Source organism: Sapajus apella, unplaced genomic scaffold (assembly GCF_009761245.1).
Source record: "Sapajus apella isolate SASKATOON/1434 unplaced genomic scaffold, GSC_monkey_1.0 scaffold5, whole genome shotgun sequence".
In the NCBI taxonomy this organism is placed as follows: domain Eukaryota; kingdom Metazoa; phylum Chordata; class Mammalia; order Primates; family Cebidae; genus Sapajus; species Sapajus apella.
The window spans coordinates 10450012-10473052 of record NW_022436945.1 but is presented as its reverse complement, the minus strand read 5'-3'; the positions used below and the strand labels follow the sequence as shown (position 1 = coordinate 10473052).

Here is a 23041-nt window from a genome sequence, read left to right as displayed (position 1 = left end):
AAAATTAGTGACTGTTGATTTTTTTCCTTTAATTTTAATTTTGTAACTTTTAAGTTCAGGGGTACATGTGTAGCTTTGTTATATTGATAAACTTGTATCACAGGTGTTTATTTTACAGATTGTCTATTTATAAATACCCAGGTATTAATGAAACCTCCTTTGCAAAAGTTTAAGGAAATTATGACAGTGAAAGAGATCTCCATCTTGCTTCTAGCCATTAAGCTGTCCTTGTTCATTCCTGGGCATAGGCTGAACTAACCTTGGAAAGAATTTAGTTTATGGTTTGACTCTGAAACAAAATTGATAACAGCCCTTTCCTGAAAAGACCCCCTTCTTGCCTGGGGACCACTCTGCCTTTTCAGGACTAACAAATTAACTACAAGATTGAAAATTATAATTAAGGGGTCATGCAGTCTCGGGGTGCAAGAGTCTGAACCTCCCCAAATTGCTCCTGGAGATCACATCACTATTGTAAACCTAAGATCGGTACTTGAGGTATTTTGCAGACCCTGCCCTCCGTGGATCAGTTGATACCATCTAGACTAGTAATCTGACTCTACCATTTCTGAGATCCCACCCAGGAATAGAAGACAACAAGAAAACTCCACTTCGAGCCCCCTATGATTCCATCTGCAACCAGTCAGCACTCTCTACTTCCTGAACCCCTACCTGCCAAATTATCCTTAAAAAACTCCCATCCCTGAATGCTTAGGGAGACTGATTTGAGTAATAATAAGGCTCTGGTCTCTCACGAAGCTAGCTCTGCATGAATTACTCTTTCTCCATTGCAATTCTCCTGTCTTCATAAATTGTCTCTGTCTAGGCAGCAGGTAAGGTGAACCCACTAGGTGGTTACATTAAGCCTAGTGCTGATTATTTTTCATAATCTTCTTCCTCCTCCCACCCTCTACACTCCAGTAGGCCCCGGTGTATGCTGTTCCCCTGTATGTATCTTATCTTTTAGCTCTCACTTATAAGTGAGAACATGTGGTGTTTGGTTGTCTGTTCCTTTATATTACTTTGCTAAGGATAATGACCTCCAGCTCCATTCATGTTTCTGTAAATGACATAACCTTGTCATTTTTTATGGCTGCATAGTATTCCATGGTATGTATGTACCATATTTTCTTTATCCAGTTTACCACTGATGGGCATTTAGATTGATTCCATGTCTTTGCTATTATGAATAGTGTTGTGATGAACATGCACATACGTGTGTCTTATTATTAGATTTTTAGGACAATTAGGAGAAAGCCTATCAAAGTTCAAGAGACACTCATTGGTTAGGGCATTTTTAATTTAGTGAACAAATTTGGGCTTTCTTCATCTATTTCCATGTGCCATTGCTCTTTAAAAATTTTCTCTTTGCTCATAATCCCTCTCAGCTTTTGCCTTCCTGACTAGAATATCAGTTTTTTCTGGTCTGTCTTTATGTGTAAGTTCAATTAAAGTTCTTATTTCCTTCCTCTGCCCCCTCAGCATGCCTATTGTAGATTTTCTGTCTGTGTATAATGACTGGCAATATAATTTTTGTTTTTCTCATTTACCAAAAACCCCTACCACCTAAAAAATAACTCCTACCATAAGGGGCCATTCATGATGCTATAGTAATAATATGGTTAATTCTGATAATAAGCATTCCAATTAGGTGATTTTTTTTTAAAATCTAAGCTTGTTGAAGAGTTATTAATGTTTATAAATAAGGTAGAGGCAAGCTATTTCATAAGTGCTGTGACAAATAGCTTCAGCAGTTTACCACTGGGTTGTTATATTTCATAAGTGATTGAATTCAATTAGGAAATTGCAAAGCAATTCTCATTCTCCTGGAATGAAAATTGCAATGTCATTGCCAACAAGCACCTGTAACAGAAGACATTCAAAATAAATGGACATTTTCCAAGAAGTGTTCATTTTCAATGTGATATACAAATATTAAATAAAGTAGTAATTATAAATGGTTTTGTTGGGTTTTTCCTGTTTGTTTGTTTTTGATTTTGGTTCTAACATACATTCAGGGCCAGGGTTGCAGAAATACATATATCCAACTAACTAAAACATCAGGGTTCCAATTGTTCAGGATCGTCTGGGAAGGCCTGGGACTCCCACAGTGTTTCAGATGGATTGAGTGCTTTCTACTTGCAGCCTGTGTGTGATCAGCTTGGAATTAACTGCTTATATATACTCCATGTGCACCTGAAAATAACTCTTGGTAGGTGGCCAGGTGAATAGTAATAAAGACAGGAAGAGTCAAGGGAGTTCCCAGCCTCCTCATTCTTGTAATAAAGCATTTAAAATTGTCAAAGTTTAAAGAGTTGCTTACAGGTCCTGGCCCCAGTTTAAACTCTCCATCCAGGGAAGTCAAATGATGTAACAGGAAGAGGAAAGACAGCCCCCACTTGTCAGTTGCCTAGCTGTGTGGACTTCAGCAAATTCCTCCACCCAAGAAACTATTTCCTCGGCTGATTATCATGCTGACCTCTTTGAGCTTTGTGAGCAGTGGAACCGAGGAATGGGATGATGAGTATATTGTCATCCACCTACAAGTTTTTGCAGTAGAAAAGAAGGGTGGAAAGAAATAATATCAGTGCCATGAAATTTTGCTTTGGAAATCTTCCTCCAGGCAGCTCTTTCTTTGTCCTGACCAATCATATTTAAACATTAAACAAACAATAGCATCACTCCTTATCCTAGAGGTTCTCAGGGATAGTATCCAAGGGTCAAGGGTCAACCACAGGGTCAAGAATCTTTCAGCATTGGAAACCTTCCTCCAATACCCAACACTGGACCAAGCTTCTAAATATTTAATAATATATAGCATATCATTAGAAAGTAGTCAGCCTCAATATGATGTTATTGCCATATGGATCAACTCAATGTTTGGCCAATTTAATAAAATGTAAACATTAGAAATAATGGCTCAGAGGGTATTTTTATCAGTGAGCTAAAGCAATATAAGCTAAGCAGGCTGAAGCTTTGTCTAGACAAATTAAGTTCAGCTCAAATAGAATTTTAAAGTTACAATATTTATAATCTTTTTAGAATGACAAATGGATACATTTATTTTTAAAGAAGAGTCATGTTGTATTTCTATTTAGAAATGCAACTGGGCATGGTGCCTCACATATGTAATCCCATCACTTTGGGAGACTGAGGCCGGTAGATCACCAGAAGTCAGGAGTTCAAGGCCAGCCTGACCAACACGGTAAAACCCCATCTCTACAAAATACAAATATTAGCCAGGCATGATGGTGCATGCCTGTAATCCTAGCTACTCAGGAGGATGAGGCAGGTGAATTGCTTTGACCTGGGAGGCGGAGGTTGCAGTGAGCCCAGATCGTGCCACTGTACTCCAGCCAGGGCAACAAGAGCAAGACTCCATCTCAAAAAATAGAAAAAAGAAATGGGACCTGTTGTAGATATACCTACTATTCTTGGAATGCTTCAAATAGTTGTTTATTTCACATTCTGTTATGGAGCACCTTCAGTGTGCCAAATAATCCTTTCGGTATTTTGGCAGGACCTAAGTAAAAGAATGAGGCAACAGCCACACAGTGTTTCATGTTTTATAGACAAGGACTCACCTTATGCGCATGGCCTGAGTTCTGAATCAGCTTTCCCAAAAAGTGACATTATTCTTCATAAAAGTATTTGGTTTCTGCATTAGAAGACTTGTTTACAAACGTTTGTCCTCACGAGGCAGGACTCACACTCACATTTGCTTGTAAGGGAAGATTTTCTGTAGCAGTGTTCTAGGGAGCATGGTTTGACCTCAGATAGATTCAAATATGCGTAATTATGAGTTGAGCTGTACCAAGCTTCTACTGTATTTTAAGAGAAGTTGTGAGAAAGGGGAGGAAGATGCCTATTTTTAAAACTCATTTTGTTGTTCCCAGATGATTTGAATTCCAATTTCTAGCCCAATTGTGTCATGACCTGAGGGGACTGTTGACTCAGACTTAGGACAACCGTGGCCCTGAGAGACTGAAATCTAAAGAACAAAGAACAAAAAGAGACGGCCAGGAAGCTTAAGGGTGTCTGGGTTTGGGAATTTGTTGTCCGATTAAAAGGAAATTTGTTAGAAGATACATGAATTAAAATACTATTTGTATTTCGCTGATCTCAGGATGCAAATGTGCATTTGAATTGCCTCCTCTGCCTGATACCTTGGCATGGCCTGGAGATGACTCCAGAGGCCAGAGTTCCATCTAGTTCTGATTTTTGTCTCAAACGAAACATTCATCTTTCCCAAAACTAAATTTCTCAGTGGTGAAATGCAGAAAAACAAACAACTTCCCTGTGTTCCTTCCAGCTTTGAGATCCCGTCCCTTCTGTACCTTTTTCTCCCATGTGTTTCTTATCAGCACAGCTTTGTCTGCTGTCTTGGTGATCTCCTGGAGGTGCCCAGGCATATTTCCCTAAAGAAAAATGGAGGCATTGGATGCTCAGCAGCCAACTAGTTTGTGATTTAAAATCTTTTATCCCCTAGGATTTTGAACCAAAATATTTAATTGTTGTCATCTCTTAAAATAGCGTATTAACTAAGCTCATGGTCTTTGGTGTCAAAAAGCCAGGGATTAAATCCCAGTCCTGTCACTTACAAGCTGTGTGACCTTGAGTGAGTTATTTAAGAAATGTGAGTCCCAGTTTACTCCTTGTAAAATGAGGGCTACGTGACTTCTTGTAAAATGAGACAGCAACAATAGCTATCTCACTGAACTTCTGTCTGTATTAAAATGAGGTAATATACAACCAGGCTTAGATCAAAAGTTCTCCATGGGGTGATGGTTGCTATTAACATTCCCAGCATAGTGCTCAGTAACCTGGACTTTGGGCTGCTGAAGACACCTGTCTTCACCTTGTTTACTAACTAGCCATTTGATCAAGGGTTTACTTGGGTTGTGGCCAAGTTACTTAGACTCTCCAAGCCTCAATTTTCTCATTTAGAAAATGGAGATAATTCCTCTCTTGAAAGGTATTGAGAAGATTAAATGACATAATTGGCTAGCTAGCAAACGGCCCAGCACTCACTGGGCAAACTTTGTGGATAACAAGGCTTGTTTTTATCAGTGCTGTGTGCCATTTGAATATAGGTGGATATATTAGTTTGCTAGGGCTGCCGTAAGAAAATGCCACAGACTGGGTGGCTTAAACAGCAGAAATGTGTTCTCTCTCAGTTCTAAAGGCTGGAAGTTCAAGGTCAGGGTATCAGCCGTGCACCATCTTCCCACTCCGTCCTCACACGGCCTGTCCTCTGAGAACCCACGTTCCTGGTATGTCTTCCCCTTAAAAGGACACCAGCCTACAACGCTTTTATGACCTTATTTAGCCTTAACTATCTTCTTAAAGGCCCTACGTCCGAATATAGTCACATTGAGGGTTAGACCTTCAACATACAAATTTGAGGAGGGACACAATTCAATCAATCACAGGACCAGAAGTCAGACTGCAGTAGATTAAAGGGAGAGCAAGAGGTAGAAGATAGATCAATGGATATAGTCAACTTTTCTGAGGAGTTTGGCAAAATAAGAGAGAAGACAGGTTATCATTATTTGTATCATTATTTCTGTTGAAATTGAAAGAGACTGTAGTAAATTTGCAAGAACATAGCTGTGGCATGGAAGACCTGGGTGTAAATCTGTCTCTAGTCCCTATGCACATAAATATATATGGGTGTGTGTAGGAACAGGATATGTGTTTGTGTGTATGTATGTATGTATATATGTATATATATAAACACGTATTTGACTTCTGGTCATGAATTTCTTCACATCCATGAGACTCAGTCTCCATGTATGTGAAAAATAATTATACCTTACTCTGGGGTTATTGTTAGGATTAGGATTATGCCAATCAAGCACCTCACCCATGCAACAGGGGATCAATAAATGTTAGGCACTGGGTTAAAACCACCCAAAATTCAGGCTCTTAGAAGGTGGCTGAGTCACAACGATAATTCACAGTCCTATGTGGAATCATGCTGTGCTCCCCACAGTTTGCCTCCAAGAATCAGTGTTGATTGGGTTCGGTCTTTTTAACTTATCATATGCTGGTGATTGCTGATGATTTTAGTTGTGTTTTTAGAGCCTGTCAGCTGCCTAGAAATAGAAACAGGCCTTTGGCAGGTAGAAGTCATTAAGAAGTAAGGTACCAGGCAGCTGGGAAAACAAGAACGCCTGCAGGCAGACCCTTCAAGTGCGGCTTCTTTTTTTTTAATACTGCATGTGATGATCATCTCACACACAATTTAATTCTACTGATCCTTCAGGCCTGTGTCTTTTGTCTCAGACTTGGTATCCACAGAGGAAGGAACTCTGCTGGTAGTGCAGCTCATACTGCTGCCCGGTACAAAGGCCCAGAAGTTAATGCGCTGTTTTGATTCTTTCCTGTGTGAGGGTCACTAGGTCTAGACAAGGTTATGTTATGATTGAAAGACTGCTCAGAAAATCTAATTAAAATCCCCTCGACTTTTGCTGTATTTCTCAAAACAATGAAGAGAGAAAATAGTGATTCCAAAGAAGACATTTGAGGTACACCAACAGCCCACAAATTTCAGTTTGAAAAATATTTCCCTAAAGGGCAGCAAATATTGAAGGGGTCAGAGAAAAACAGAAAGTTGAACAGGAACATCATTTGTTTGCCAGATTTTTTTTTTTTTTTTTTTTTTTGAGAGGGAGTCTTGCTTTGTCACCCAGACTGGAGTGCGGTGGTGCAATCTTGGCTCACTGCAACCTACACCTCCTGGGTTCAAGCAATTCTTCTGCCTCAGCTTCCTGAGTAGCTGGGACTATAAGCATGCACCATCGTGAACAGCTAATTTTTGTACTTTTAGTAGAGACAGGGTTTCACCTTGTTGGTCAGGCTGGTCTCGAACTCCTGACCTCGTGATCCACCCACCTCAGCCTCCCTAAGTGCTGGGATTACAGGCATGAGCCACCACTCCTGACTAGATTATTCTTAAGTGACAAAGGAATATCAGGCTCCCTGTTACGTTCAGAGGATAAACAAGGCATGAAAGACATTGATCTTATCTGCAAAAAACTCACAATGGAGAAAACAAAGGAGCAGATCATGATATTCTGTTTTACATGCTACACAGGAAACAGGGTATGGGAATGATGACCAGGTGGGCATCAATTCTGTATAGTGGGGCAATCCAGAGGGGCTTCAGAGAGTAGGCACTTATATTTAAATTGGATCATGAAAGATATATACATTTTAACATGTAGAAAAGAAAAGTAGAACATTTTCGGTTGAAGACATTGTACTATAAATGATTTAAGGGAAGCTTACATCAGACATTGTTCGAGAAAGCACAGCCTATTTGATATTATCTACTTGCATGAGGTCTGTTGCATGGTATTTACTTCTGCATTGGCAAATACAATAATACAACATAGCTGAAGTCATTTGATTAGCAGCAGTCTAGGAGCGACATTATCTGTCATCTTTTCTATCTCAGGACCCATTGAACAGAATCAACCCATTTGTTCAAATGAATGAAGGAGAAAATTGAAGAGGCCCTGTTTTGGTGTTTTTGAATTTCGCTGTAAGGCCCAGGTCAATTTGTTAATGATGGCTAGGTGCCTTTTTCCAGCTACTTTTAGCTCTTCCCACATACTTTAAGAGCACAACTACCTAATTTCCCATCAATTTTATCCTTGTCAACTAAGATTATTCTTAGCCTTCTCATCTTTTAATGTTCTTTTCCATTATTTTTATCTATCCTTCACTATCCTGAAGCTTTTCCATTTTACTCTTTCCAGATAAGTTATTATAATACGAAAAGTACAAAGCAAATGTTTGTTTTTATCTCCTATTATTCATTTTCACAAGTATATCCATTCCGAGTGTTTCATCACCATTGTTTTTTTGTAAACTCCTTGAGGCCAATAATTGAGATATACTAAGATTAGGGTGCCACTGATCTTCTCCTCCTTGCTAAGTGAGAGCTCTGGCCCCTTAATGCTCTCAGTGAGTCAGAGCAGTAAAGAGGAGCAGATGTTAGCAAGGGGCAGCATTATTAGTGTCAAAAATGGCTTGACTTTGGCAAAAAGGACTGACATTTCCAACTGACCATGGGACAAGGGATTGGGGTCCTAGTAGCCCTGGGAGAAGTGGAGCTAACTGCTATCCTTAGATCCTTCTCTCTGAGTCTAGAATCTGTAGTCAAGAAGAAAGGATAGAAAGAACAAGCCATGGCTTCATACTGAGCCTGGACGTTTTTATTCCTGCTAAGTTCCTCACCTGAGGTATGGATTAGTTTACACAACAGAGAGAATTCCTGTAAGTCACCATCTGACCCCGCTTCAAAGCAGCTGGACTGAGGGATGATATGCTTTGAGACACAGGCACCTAAATCCTCATATATCTGCAAATCCTCCAGACTTGCACTTACATGACCTTAGGGCAAATGTGCAGATATTACCAGATGTTACTTGGGCCAGAAAAGGGTCTATAGACAAATACCTTTGGGGTCAGTTGGGCTCAGCAAAGTTAAACATGACTCCTTGTTACAGATCTTCTCAAACCTATGTATTTTAATATTTTGTGACAAAATTACATTTTAACTTTATAGCATTTTACAAACATCTATGGGCACACAATTCCTTTTTGGATAAAACACCTTTCAGAAATTATAGTGTAAACATAATTCACAAAGCGAAGTACAATATTTTATCCTATTGACTCTATTGACTACAAAATAGACTGAAATAGAACATCCCCTAGGCCTCTGTCTATCCAGCATGCATCCATGAAACCAACTGGCTGCTGGTTACTTTATTCATGTCAGTACCTAATCTGAACATTTTATTTTGTAAACCAAGGCAAAATATCTGATTTCTTTTTTTTTCTGGATCTCTATTTGTAAAATGATCAGATGTCCTTCAACTTTTTTTTTTCCTATAAATTACTGAGGTATAGGTGGTATTTGGTCACATGAGTAAGTTCTTTAGTGGTGATTTGTGAGATTCGGGTGCACTCATCACCCGAGCACTATACACGGCACTGTATTTGTAGTCTTTTATCCCTTGCCTCTCTCCCACTCTTCCCCCAGAGTCCCTAGGGTCCATTGTATCATCTTTATGCCTTAGCGTCCTCATAGCTTAGCTCCCAAAAATCAGTGAGAACATACTGGTTTTCCATTCCTGAGTTACATCACTTAGAGTAATAGTCTCCAATCTCATCCAGGTCACTGCCAATGCCGTTAATTCATTCCTTTTTATGGCTGAGTAGTATTCCATTATATATATACACCACAGCTTCTTTAGCCACTTGTTGATTGATGGGCATTTGGGTTGGTTCCACGATTTTGCATTTTTGCATTGTGCTGCTATAAACATGCGCATGCAATTATCTTTTTCCAATAATGACTTCCTTTCCTCTAGGTAGATACCCAGTAGTTGGATTGCTGAATCAAGTGGTTCTACTTTTAGTTCTTTAAGGAATCTCCAGACTGTTTTTCACAGTGGCTGTACTAGTTTACATTCCCACAAGCAGCATAGAAGTGTTCCCTGTTTACTACATCATTAGTGACGCTGGGCATTTTTCTTAATGTTTGTTGGCTATTTGTATATCTTCTTTCGAGAGTTGTCCATTCATGTCCTTAGCTCACTTTTTGGTGGGATTATTTTTTTCTTACTGATTTGAGTTTGTTGTAGATTCTTGATATTAGTCCTTTTTCAGATGTATAGATTGTGAAGATTTTCTCCCACTCTGTGGGTTGTGTGTTTACTCTGCTGACTGTTCCTTTTGCTATGGAAAAGTTCTTTAGTTTAATTAGGTCCCAGCTATTTATCTTTGTTTTTATTGCATTTGCTTTTGGGTTCTTGGTCAGAAATCCTTGCCTAAGCCAATATCTACAAGGGTTTTACCGCTGTTATCTTCTAGAATGTTTACAGTATCTGCTCTTAGATTGAAGTCCTCAATCCATCTTGGGTTGATTTTTGTATAAGGTGAGAGATGATGATCTAGTTTCATTAGGGCTATGAACTTTTCTCTTACCACCGCCTTTACTGTATCCCAGAGGTTTTGACAGGTTCTATCATTCTTGTCATTCAGTTCAAAGAATTTTTAAATTTCCATCTTGATTTTGTCTTTGAGCCAATGCTCATTCAGTAGCATGTTATTTAATTTCTATGTATTTACGTGGTTTTGAAGGTTCCTTTTGGAGTGGATTTTCAGTTTTATTCCACTGTGGTGTGAGAGAGTGCTTGATATAATTTCAGTTTTCTTAAATTTATTGAGGCTCATTTTATGGCCTATCATATCATCTATCTTGGAAAAAGTTCCATATGCTACTAAATAGAGTATATATTCTGTGGTTGTTGGATAAAATGTTCTGTATATATCTGGTAGATCCATTTCTTCCAAGGTATAGTTTAACTCCACTGTGTCTCTGTTGACTTTCTGTTTTGATGACCTGTCTAGTGCTGTCAGTGTGAGTATTGAAGTCCCCCACTATTATTGTGCTGCTGTCTGTCTCATTTCTTAGGCCTATTAGTAATTGTTGTAATAAATTTGGGAGCTCCAGTGTTAGGTGCACATATGTTGAGGATTGTGATACTTTCTGTTGGACGAGGCCTTTTACCATTATATATTGTCCTTCTTTGCCCTTTTAACTGCTGTTGTTTTAAAGTTTGGTTTGTCTTATGTAAGAATAGCTACCCCTGCTCACTTGGTGTCCACTTGTATGAAATACGTTTTTCCACCCCTTTACTTTATGTGAGTCCTTATATGTTAAGTGAGCTTCCTGAAGGCAGCAGATAGTTGGTTGATGAGTTCTTATCTATTCTGAGGGTCTGTATCTTTTAAGTGGAGCATTTAGGCCATTTGCATTCAGTATTAAAGGTACCATTGCTTTCATCATGCTCTTTGTTGCCTGTGTACTTGACTTTTTTGGTTTTGGTTTTTGCTTTTTAACTTGTATTTTTGTTTTATAGGTCCTGTGTGATTTATGCTTTAAAGAGGTTCTGTGTTGTTGTGTTTCCAGGATTTGTTCCAGGATTTAGAGCTCCTTTTAGCAGTTCTTGTAGTGGCGGTTTGGCAATGGCAAATTCTCTCAGCATTTGTTTTCTGAAAATGACTGTATCTTTTCTTCGTATGTGATGCTTAGTTTCACTGGATACACAATTCTTGGCTGATAATTGTTTTGTTTAAGGAGGCTGAAAATAGGGCCTCAATCCCTTCTAGCTTACAGGGTCTCTGCTGAGAAATCTGCTGTTAATCTCATAGATTTTCCTTTATAGTTACCTATAGTTGTCTCATAGCTCCTGATTCTTTCCTTCGTTTAAACTTCGGATAACCTGATGACAATGTGCCTAGGTGAAGATCTTTTTACAATGAATTTCCCAGGTGTTCCTTATGCCTCTTGCATTTGGCTGCCTAGGTCTCTTACAAGGCTGGGAAAGTTACCCTCAATTATTCCACCAAATATGTTTTCCAGGCTTTTAGAATTCTCTTATTCCTCAGGTTTGGTCATTTAACATAAATTCATGTAAAAATACATAAATTTTCCTTAGGTTTGGTCATTTAACATAATCCCAGACTTCTTGGAGCCTTTGTTCATATTTTTTTCTTTTTTTTTTTTTTTTGTCTTTGCTCAATTGAGTTAATTCAAACACCTTGTCTTTGAGCTCTGAATTTTTCATCTATTTGTTCAATCCTATTGCTGAGACTTGCCAAAGCATTTCACATTTCTAAAAGTGTGTTCAAAGTTTCCTGAATTTTTTATTGTTTTTTCTTTAAGCTATCTATTTCCACGAGTATTTCTCCCTTCACTCCTTTTATCGTTTTTTGGATTCCCTTGCATTGGGCTTTGCCTTTGTCTGGGACATCCCTGTTTAGCTTGATAACTAACCTCCTGAATTCTTTTTCAGGTAAATCAGTGATTTCTTCTTGGTTTGGATCTATTGCTAGTGAACTAATGTGATTTTTGGGAGGTGTTGAACAGCCTCGTTTTGTCATGTTACGGGGGCTGGTTTTCTGGTTCCTTCTCATTTGGGTAGGCTCTGTCAGAGGGAAGGACTAGGGCTGAAAGCTATTGTTCAGATTCTTTTGCCACGGGGTGTTCCCTTAATGTAGTACTTTCCCGCCTTTCCTACGGCTGTGGCTTTCTGTGAGTCAAACTACAGTGATTGTGATCTCTCTTCTGGGTCTAGCCACCCGGCAAGTTTACCTGCCCCCTGGCTGGTACTGGGCGTTGTCTGCACAGAGTCCTGTGATGTGACCCATCTATGGGTCTCTCAACTGTGGATACCAGTGCCTGTTCTGGTGGAGGTGGCAGAGGGTGCAGTGGATTCCATCAGGATCCTTAGCTTTGGTGATTTAATGCTTTATCTTTGTGCTGATTGGCCTCCTATGCAGAGGTAGCATTTTCTAAAGAGCATCAGCTATAGTAGAGTGGAGAGGCACCAGAGGTGAGCGGGGCCCTAGAGCTCCCAAGATTATATGCCCTTTGTTTTCCACTACCTGGGTGGATATGGAAGGACCATCAGGTGAGGGCGGGGCTAGGCAAGTCTAAGCTCAGACTCTTTTTGGGCGGGTCTTGATGCAGCTGCTTTGGGGGACAGGGGTGAAATTCCCAGGTCACTGGAGTTGTGTACCTAGGAGGATTATGACTGCCTCTGCTGAGTCATGCAGGTTGTCAGGGAACTTGGGGAAAGCTGGCAATCACAGGCCTCACCAGCTCCCAGGCAAACTGAAGGGCCAGTCTCTCTCCCACCATGGCCCCTCCAGCAGCCCCAGTCTGTTTCCAGGTGGAGCGTGAGATGGGCTTCAAAATTTGCCCAGGGCTATCTGCTTCCCAGCTGGAAAAAAAAAGGGCTTTAGTTTTCCACCACCTGTGAAGTCTATACACCTGATTTGCTCCCTCCCCCAAGTTCTAGTGAGGAGGCTTCTTGCCTGGTTCAAATTGTGTCAGAGTTCAGCTAGAGATTCCTTCTCCCTGCGGAGTTTTAGCCCCTGCTCCTCTGGCCACCCTCCCAATGGATTCCTGTGGTGCCCGGCGGGAATGGGCTGCTTGGGGACCCAGTGAGTTCCCAGGGCCTTTCTGCTGTTTCCTCTACCCCTGTATTTCACTCGGCTCTCTAACTTGACTCAGCTCCAGGTGAGGTCAGAAATTTCTCCGGCAAACAGACCTTCAGCTTCTACAATGGATGGGTGTGTTCAGGAGAGGAGGGTCTCCCTTTCCTACTTCTGCAATTGATGCACTTAGAGTATTTGGGGTGTTTGCCGAGAGCAATCCACTTCTTTCAGAGGGTATATGGGTCCTCTCGGGATTGCTGGTTTGTTCTTGCAGTAGATGTGGAGCTAAATCTCACAATGCAAGCCTCTCCATGCTGCCCTGTTTGGAGCTGCAATCTAGTCCTGCCTACTGCCTGCCATGATTTCCTAAATCTCCTTATATCTTTCTTCAGATATCCTTGAATTCTGAAAGTCTAAGTTTATTTGTTTGTTTGTTTGTTTGAAACAGGGTCTCATGCTGTCACCCAGGTTGGATTGCAGTGGTGCAATCATGGCTCACTGCAGCCTCATCCTCCTGGGCTCAAGCGATCCTCCCACCTTAGCCTCTCAAGTAGCTGGGCAAAACATATTATTTCAATGGAATCCTTAGAGAACATTAACAGAGTTCTACCTTGTAGTTGCATTATACATAGGGCACAAAACTGATTATTATTTAACAATAATTCCATTGGTTATCACTAGTGATTGTAATATGGAAACAAATTTCAGGTTGGACTATTGGTGACCTTTTATGCTTTTCTAACCATACCTTAAAAATGCTAGAGATGCTGGTGAGATTGTAGATAAAAAGGAAAACTTTTACACTGTTGGTGGGAATGTAAATTAGTTCAACCATCGTGGAAGATAGCGTGGTGATTCCTTAAAGACCTAGGGGCAGAAATACCATTTGACCCAGTAATCCCATTACTGGGTATATACCCAAGGGAATACAAATCATTCTATTATGAAGATACATGCATGCATATATTCATTGCAGCACTATTCACAATAGCAAAGTCATGGAATCAACCTAAATGCCCACCAATGATAGAATGGTTAAAGAAAATGTGGTACATATACACCAAGGAATACTATGCAGCCATAAAAAGAAATGAGATCATTTTATTTGCAGGTACATGGATGGAGCTGGAAGACATTATCTATAGCAAAGTAACACAGGAACAGAAACCAAACATCATATGTTCTCATTTATAAGTGGGAGGTGATTGATGAGAACACATGGAGACACTGGTGCGGAACAACACACACGGGGCACCTGTGTAGGGAGGGAGATGATCAGGAAGAATAGCGGATGGATGCTGGACTTAATACCTGGGTGATGGGATGATCTGTGCAGAAAACCACCATGGCACACATTTACCCATGGAACAAACATGCATGTCCTACACATTTACTTCTGAACTTAAACTTTGGGAAAAAAAAAAGAAATATATGTTACTACACTGGTAGATGTATAGAGTAATATATATTGCTACTTATACTTTTTATTTGAAGTAATCATATAATCCATTCATTAACTGAAATAAATTTATGTGCTCTTTTTTGTTATCTTTTAAAAAATGCTAGAGTTGTAATGTCTGTATTAATGACTAAAATATGCAAAAAAAAAGTGTGTATAAGTATCTTAGCTTAAAACTTTTAAATCAGGAAATTTAAAGGCCTATTGGCACTCTGAGGGTCCTTCCTCTGTGGACAATCATAGACAGTAGCAGACATGTTCTGTTTTCCTGTGTTGCTATGTGTAAGCCTCGGTGAGCAGCAGCTGGTCCTAAGACTCTTGTCTTCCTCCACAGACAGCGTGGAAGATGAACTGGAGATGGCCACCGTTAGACATCGGCCAGAGGCCCTTGAGCTTCTGGAAGCCCAGAGCAAATTTACCAAGAAAGAGCTTCAGATCCTTTACAGAGGATTTAAGAACGTAAGAACTTTCTTTTTGACTTTGTTTTTACACGATTCCCATAGGGGCATTGAGAAATGAGAGGAAAAGGGGGAAAATATCCCATTCTGTGAGAGCCCCATCGTATGTGTATTTCATACGATCCTTCCTAGATAGGAATATAGTCAATATCTGTGGGCTTTAACTCGAGGTGGTATATCCATGCTGGTATGCTATAATTGACAATTAAATGAAGAGAGGTGTTGAGAAAGGTTTATTCAATTCAATTCTTGGTTGGAATATTTTCTCTCTGTCAACTCTAATGACATAATTTCAATAAACTTCCATTTTTTAAAAAAATTTTTTAAATACAGGCTTGTGCTTGACTTGAGTCTTGAATATAGATTGAGGCCTATCAAGGGATTTCTTTCCTGGTAATGGAGAATAATTACTGTAACTTTTATAGTCCAAAAAACCGTGCTGCTGGCTGGGCGCGGTGGCTGACGCCTATAATCCCAGCACCCTGGGAGACCAAGGCAGGTGGATCACGAGGTCAAGAGTTTGAGACCAGCCTGACCAACATGGTGAAACCCCATCTCTACTAAAAATATAAAAACTAGCCAGGCTTCATGGCACATGCCTGTAATCCTAGCTACTCAGGAGGCTGAGGCAGGAGAATTGCTTGAACCTGGGAGTCAGAGGTTGCAGTGAGCCGAGATCACACCACTGCACTCCAACCTGGGTGACAGAGAGAGACTCTGTCTCAAAAAAAAAAAAAAAAAAAAAAAAGAAGAAGAAGAAAAACCATGCTGCCAGTCTCTCTAAACCACAGGTGTCTGCAGGTTATAACTACCTGGTTCCCTGTGATCCAGGTATGCAGATAACCCTCTCTCCTGGGTGAATCACCTTCAAAAGGGAATAAGAACCCAGAAAACACGAGAGGGTAGTATGAGAGAAAGAGAGTGGATCCAGGCAGTCTGTGAGACACAGTCTCTTACTGAATACTTTGTATGTGCTTAGGGTTAAACTGGTTGCTGCAGGTTACTCAAAGTCCAGATAAATACTTCTATCCTTAAGGACCTTATGGTCTGAATAGGGAGAGAAGACTTGCTGTGGTGAATCTATTTGAAAACAGTTCATCCTTAAAGGAATCAAATGTTTATGTATCAAACAGCATACACACCCCAACATATAGCTTATTCTTATACATATGGAAACCAAAGTAGCTACAGGCACCCTTGAAGATCCAAATTGCTTTGATCCCTTTTGAAACCCATTCCCTAACATTCCCAGTTCCATGCCATGTAGAAGTCTATGGTGGGTGTCCAAAGATTTCTTCTAATTCCATCCTCTTCACGTCTGACCACCACAGCTGCTGCCTTTGTTCAAACCTTATGCAGACCAGATAAGACACTCTGACTCTTCATTGGGAACACAACAACAATTTACTCAGAGAATTCATGCCAGTAGTTGACACTGCAGAATATTTTTATAGGGTTTCCGCATGCACAAGGCATACAAGTTTCCACCATCTGTCTGAATGAATGGGGTCTGTCTTTCTCCCATTTCTGCTCCTCACCCCCCTCTCCTTGCTGTGCCCTTTCTAAATTTTTCTCCCCCTATTATGCAGAGTAAATTTGTTTCTCCTCCAAAACTTGATCATCTGCAAAGACCTAGGCCTTTCTGGCAATAGACTGGGGCAGAGGGAATTATAATGGCGACGAGTGCTCATCGCATACACAGACCTCTGATTAAAAGAAATCTTGATGGGTAATCTATCAAGATAATGCATATAAATAAACATGCATGAAGAGAATACGGCTGGCTGGGTGCGGTTGCTCACACCTGTAATCCTACCACTCTGGGAAGCCGAGGTGGGTCGATCATGAAGTCAGAAGTTTAAGACCAGCTTGACCAACATGGTGAAAGCCCGCCTCTACTAAAAATACAAAACTTAGCCCAGGCATGGTGGCACATGCTTGTAATCCCAGCTACCTAGGAGGCTGAGGCAAGAGAATCCCTTGAATCCAGAAGGCAGAGGTTGCAGTGAGCCAAGATCGTGCCACTGTACTCCAACCTGGGAGACAGAGCAAGACTCCGTCTCAAAAAAAAAAAGAGAGAGAGAGAAAGAAAAGGGCTTTGAGAACTAGGAAAGAGGATGAGTAGTTATGCCTATTCTGCAATGGTTCCAGGTTTCAGAGACAGCAGGCATTTGCAGTGAAACAGCACTACTGACCACCGGCAGTAGAAAACCACTGAGCAGCAGGGAAAGAAAGGAAAGGAGATGTGAAAGACCAACCTGGGCCAAAAGTCAGTGCTCAGAGGAGGCTAATCACAAAATAAAACTTCAAATGTGTTTGTGCAAACACCTAAACTTCTTTGCTCTAATTCAGAGATCTAGTAATAAGCATAATTTTTTTTTTTCTTTTTAGCATTGGATTGTACATCAGATGCAAAATTGTTGTCGAACACAGGAGAACTGAATCCAGTCTCCCAGCATCACTGTATTCCTTGACCGTTGCCATGTTATTATTCCACTGCCATCCTCATAGGGTTTCTCTGGGGGTCTGGCTGCCTTTCATTGCATTTGCTATAAACTGGAATCATTATTACTGCCATTGTTAACCATTGGAGCCAGCATCTCTGCAGTGTGTCTAATACAAGTGGCACTTTACAATAAATTGCTGGGCTCTGAAGTCTGCATTCATTTTTTTATTTCATTTTATCTTACTTTATTTTATTTTTTTTGTTTGTTTTCCATGTGTCCTTCTCTTATTTCTTTTCTCTTCTTCCCCTCTTTTCCCAAACTCTTTCCTTTCCCTTTTCTTTTAATCCTTCTGACCTCACCTTTTATTTCTTCACTCCTCCTTTCTCTCCTTTTTTTTAATTCTTCTGTCTCTTTCCCTCGTGAATTATTGTCTCCTTTCAGCTCTTTGCCATCCTCCTCCTTTCCTATTTTTATCTTCTCTATCTTTATTGCTTTTTCTTTCTCCCTTCTCACCCCGCCCCATGAGACGCATTTCCATCAGACCTGAATATCCCCAAAGCCTATTTTATATACTTCTTTAAAAGAAAGGACTTTACAGTTTGCTCAGAAAATATTAATCGACATCTCTGATAAATCAAACATGACTGGCCTTTTAATTTTGATTTCCCCCTAGTCAAATGTACAATTCTAATAAATGAATCCTAAGCATAGCAAGAAATACACTAAGCAGGTCAACAGCACTTGGGCTTTAGAGCATGGTAGCAACTGAAGCAGTTTCCATCTGAGAAAGCAAACCAACTGCCCTTGGTTTCCTGAACACCAGTTATCTCAAAGCCCTTAAGATCACAAACTCATTTCCCTGGAAACAGTTGGGATATTCATTTTTAATGAAACATTTTAAAACTCTCCATACTTTGATTAAAAGGATAAACCATGCGTCAACATATTAAAATGGGCACACTTGTGTGAAAGTAGCTCAACATAGCCAGACACCCCTGCAAATAAATATTAGCAGCAGCATAACTCCACCATTTCTTTCCTTATATGGTATCTCTGATACATCCCCTTGCATTTTCAACACAAATTGTTAAAGTAAATTGGATATGAGAGGAAGGGAAGTTAGAGAAAAATCTCCTCCCTCACCTCATCTTACTCACTGAGGCCCCCACACATTTTTATGTCTCGTGCCAGATGCTGAGCTGAGTCTCCAAAGGTGAGCAGCTGATAGAGACAGAGAAGAATATATGACTGCTTGTCCATCTGTAATAAGCCTCAGAATCACCTGAAGGGCTTGTCAAGACACAGATTCCTGGGCCCCATCTTGAAAGCTTATGACTTAGTAGGGGTGTGATTGGGTCACAGAATTTGCATTTTTTTTTTTACAAGTTTCCAGGTGATGCTGATGCTGCTGGTCAGGAGAATCACTGGTTTTGTGCAGGCATCATAAGCTTTAGTGTCACTCAGACTCAGGTCACGTTACTTATTTGGGCAGTTCTCTCAGACCCAGGAGACCACATGTCTTTGTCTATAAACTGGCATCATGATAACTAGATCGCATTTTTTTTTTTTTGAGACAGAGTCTCCCTTTGTCACCTAGGCTGGATTGCAGTGACACAATCTTGGCTCACTGCAACCCCCGCCTCCCATGTTCAAGCGATTCTCCTGCCTCAGCCTCACAAGTAGCTGGTCTATAGGCACACATCACCATGCCCAGCTAATTTTTGTATTTTTAGTAGAGACAGGGTTTTACCATATTGGCCACGATGGTCTCGATCTCTTGACCTCATGATGCACCTGCCTCAGCCTCTCAAAGTGTTAGGATTGCAGGCGTGAGCCACCACGCCCAGCCAGATTGCATTTTTTAAAGAAATAAATATAATAAACATGAAGTTCAACTTAAAAAAAGTTATTATAGTATGGCCCCAAATGGTCAACCTCATTTGTATGTTCCATCAAAGTGGGACAGTCATGGTTGGCCTACATACCTACCAGGGAGTGTTTGAGTTTTGGACTACAGAATTATGTATTAGAAAGGATGCGGAAAATGCAAACTATTATCTACAGATCAGCAGTCTCAAACTTAAATGCATGTTGCAACCATCTGGGGAGCTTTACAAATTAAAAATAGTGGCTACTATGCTTGGTGATTCTGATGTAATTGCTCTTGGAAAAAGCTTAAGCATTAGGATTTACAAAGCTCTTCAAGTAATTATAATGTGCAGGCACAATTGAGAACCACTGAACTAGATATATAAGATAATACAGCTGCAATAGCTCATGCCTATTTTCCTAGCACTTTGGGATGCTAAGGTGGGCAGATCATGAGGTCAGGAGATCGAGACCATCTTGGCTAACATGGCGAAACCCCATCTCTACTAAAAATATAAAAAAATTAGCTGGGCATGATGGCACGCACCTGTAGTCCCAGCTATTCAGGAGGCTGAGGCAGGAGAATTGCCTGAACCCAGGAGGCGAAGATTGCAGTGAGCCAAGGTTGCGCCACTGCACTCCAACCTGAGTGACAGAGGAAGACTCTGTCTCAAAAAAAAAAAAAAAAAAGATATGCAAAGTCCTTCTATCAAAGAAAGAAGTGACCTAATAGTGATGAGCTCTATCATGTGAAATACTAATGGCTAGGCTGGCTACATTTGAACCTCATGAAGTCTTTGGGATGTGGGTGTGTAGGGGTGTGTGTGTGTGTGTGTGTGTGTGTGTGTGTAGGGGTTGGAGAGAGGTAACAGGCCTTATTTTTGATGATTTTTATTCCGTTAACTCTGGGATGATGCTTAGGAAGTCTCTCTCTTTTTTTAATCTGAAGACCTTAATTTATCAAACATATTTTACATTATAACAGGCAGTGAATAAAAAGCCACATTTGAGAACAAATGGTCAAAAGATCATATAAATATCAATATACATGTTTCATAATCTTGCTTTGCTGTGCTCTTTCAAAATCAGGTATAACTTCAGTTCAGTTTTAGGTGACTGTAAATGATATACTGGGGCATTAAGTTTTAATATAGTGATGCCGATGCTGCTTTGGCATTTTCTGTTTATTAATTAATTATTAATTAATTATTTAATTATTTAATTATTAAATAATTAATTTATTATTAATTAATTATTAATTAATTATTATTAATTAATTATTAATTAATAATACATAGCCTATTCTTCCCATTTTTAAGGCACAGGATGAAAGCGAGATAGTTGCAAATAGTTAGAACTCAACGCTTCAGACACCTGGTTCCTTCTTCTATGGAATCTTTCCCTGCTTCCTTTTCTTTCTTTGCCCTGGATTATAATAGGTGAAAGTATCCATCAGAATCAAATATATCTTTTAGGCATCACTTTAATACCTGATAGTGTCCTTTTGACATAAAATGTTATGTTACTATCCATCTTTTTTACCTAAAACAGAAAGATATTTATATTCGTTTTCTACTGCCATGTATTTACCAAATATTAAATGGATTTAGAAAGCATTCATTCATAATACACTGTCCCAAGGGACAGGAGTTTAGAAATGACTTAGCTAAGTGCTCCGATTGGTGTTTCCCAAGGCCAAAATCAGAATGTTGGTTGGGCTGCATTTCTTTCTGGATACTGGAGTTCTTTGCTAAGCTCATGTGGTTGTTGGCAGTATTCAATTATTTGTGGTTGCATATATGAGATTCCCCTCTGGCTGACTGTCAATGTGGGGCCACTCAGCCCCTAGACGCTACTTGCAGTCCATTTCCACATGGCCCTCTTACAGGCTCCCTTGTAACATGGCAGCTGCCTTCTTCAAAGCCAGCAAGGGAGGGTCTCTCTAGTCTTATAATAGGTAGCACGATCATAGGTGTGGCATTTCGTCCCATCACCTCTGCATATTTCAGCACTCAAGATGAGGAGGTTGTAAAAGGTATGACTATCAGGAGTCACATAGGGTGTATCCATCACACTGGAGCTTCTGAGGAGGCTGCAACCCCTGTAGAGCAAAGCAGCTGAATGTGCTCTGCAGTCTCATCTCAAAAGCAGTTAATCCTCACCTTCAGTGTTTGGCTTGTTATCCAGGTACCTCCCTGGGCATTTCATCAAGAACAGAACCATGCTTTTTTCTTTATTTCTGCTAGAGTTTTGATGTTGTAGCCAGAGGAACCAGCAGGACATCTGAGTTGGTTGATGGGCCTTTTCTACCCCATTCAAAGTGTTTGGGAACTTCCACAGTAAGATCTTTAAAAACAGATGAAACAGATGGAGGATAAAATTATAGGGATCTACGTTTTTGACAAAGTACGTTTACATAAAAAGCACTAAGTCCCATTTATGGTGGGAAAGCAGAGAGGGGAAGTATATTTCCCCTAAACTTCCCACGAGAAACAGTAAAATGTAAAATGCAGTGATTAGGATAGAGGAATTCACTGCTAATTGCCTAAGACAAGTGCTTTTTTGACATGAGCCCTGAGGGTTATTCTTGAGAAACACTTTCATAGACCGTGTGACCCTCAGTAAATCACTTCATTCCTGCTGGCTTCAGTCTCTCTGTCAGCAAATTAGGGATTCAAATCTCTTCCAACCGTGAAAGAGGGTGGGTAATAATTGGTTTTGTTCAGCATTTGAAAGTCTCAGATAAAAGGCCTTCCTTAAGTGCAAAGCATTACTCATGTACTTTAGAATTAAGGTAAGAACAGAGTTTAAATGCTGTTTCCTTTGCCCTACAGAATTGTCTGTCTGGCTTTCTGAAGGGAAGTTTGTCTATAAGCTTAAACAGTTAATATGACTTCTCTTTTGACTTCCAAAGACTGACATGGTGCAAGGGCTGTCTGGGGTTCAAACCTTACCGCTGCCATTTCTGAGCTTGAACAACGGCTTAGATTCTGTAGACATGAAACCATCCTTTAAAAATTTTAGGTTATTAACATCCATGTAGATAAGAAGATAAATGAGAAATGTTTTACTTAATGTCTTTAAGAGTGCTGTCAAAAGATATCCAAGCCCTTCAGTTCTTTCCTTATTCTTCTACATACAAGAGTAACTAAACTTCAAAATGTAATAAAAAATTCATAATGACTTGGTAATGTCATCTTGAAATATATTAAGCATTAGTTTATGTTATGCATTTGTTGGTACAAAAGAAATTGTGTGTGGCGGGGGGGGGGGCGGGAGTTGCCATTACTGTTAATGGCAAAAATGGCAATTACTTTTGCACCAATCTAGTATATTCTAAATGCTTCTTGATTTATTTGTATCTTTAGAGCATTTTTTTTTTTTTGAGACGGAAACTCCCTCTGCAGTCCAGGCTAGAGTGCAGTGGCACAGTTTCCACTCACTGCAACCTCTGCCCCCTGGGATCAAAAAATTCTTCTGCCTCAGACTCCTGAGTAGCTGGAATTGCACATGTGCACCAACACATCCAGCTAATTTTTCTACTTTTAAAAGAGACAGGGTTTCACCGTGTTGGCCAGGCTGGTCTCGAACTTCTGACCTCAGGTGATCTGCCTGTCTCTGCCTTCCAAAGTGCTGGGATTACAGGTGTGAGCCACTGCACCTGGCCTTCTATCAAATTTTAAACTCATAAAGTGTTATGCTAAACATTTTAAATCATACAGAGGATTCAAAATTGAAATATCAAAGCGTCCTAGCTACAGTCGACCTTTCATCCCACCTTGCTA

General features: G+C 40.1%; 1 protein-coding gene across 5 annotated transcripts in view; it reads left to right on the top strand.

The window, feature by feature from the left end:
• The window catches only part of KCNIP4 (potassium voltage-gated channel interacting protein 4), a 1204862-nt gene that overhangs the window by 1080216 nt on the left and 101605 nt on the right, over nt 1-23041 (top strand). For all 5 annotated transcript variants that reach the window (XM_032271879.1, XM_032271867.1, XM_032271873.1 and 2 more), the window contains one exon: nt 14817-14941. In XM_032271879.1, the coding sequence (XP_032127770.1) occupies nt 14817-14941 (125 nt within the window). The remainder of the gene's footprint in view (nt 1-14816; nt 14942-23041) is intronic.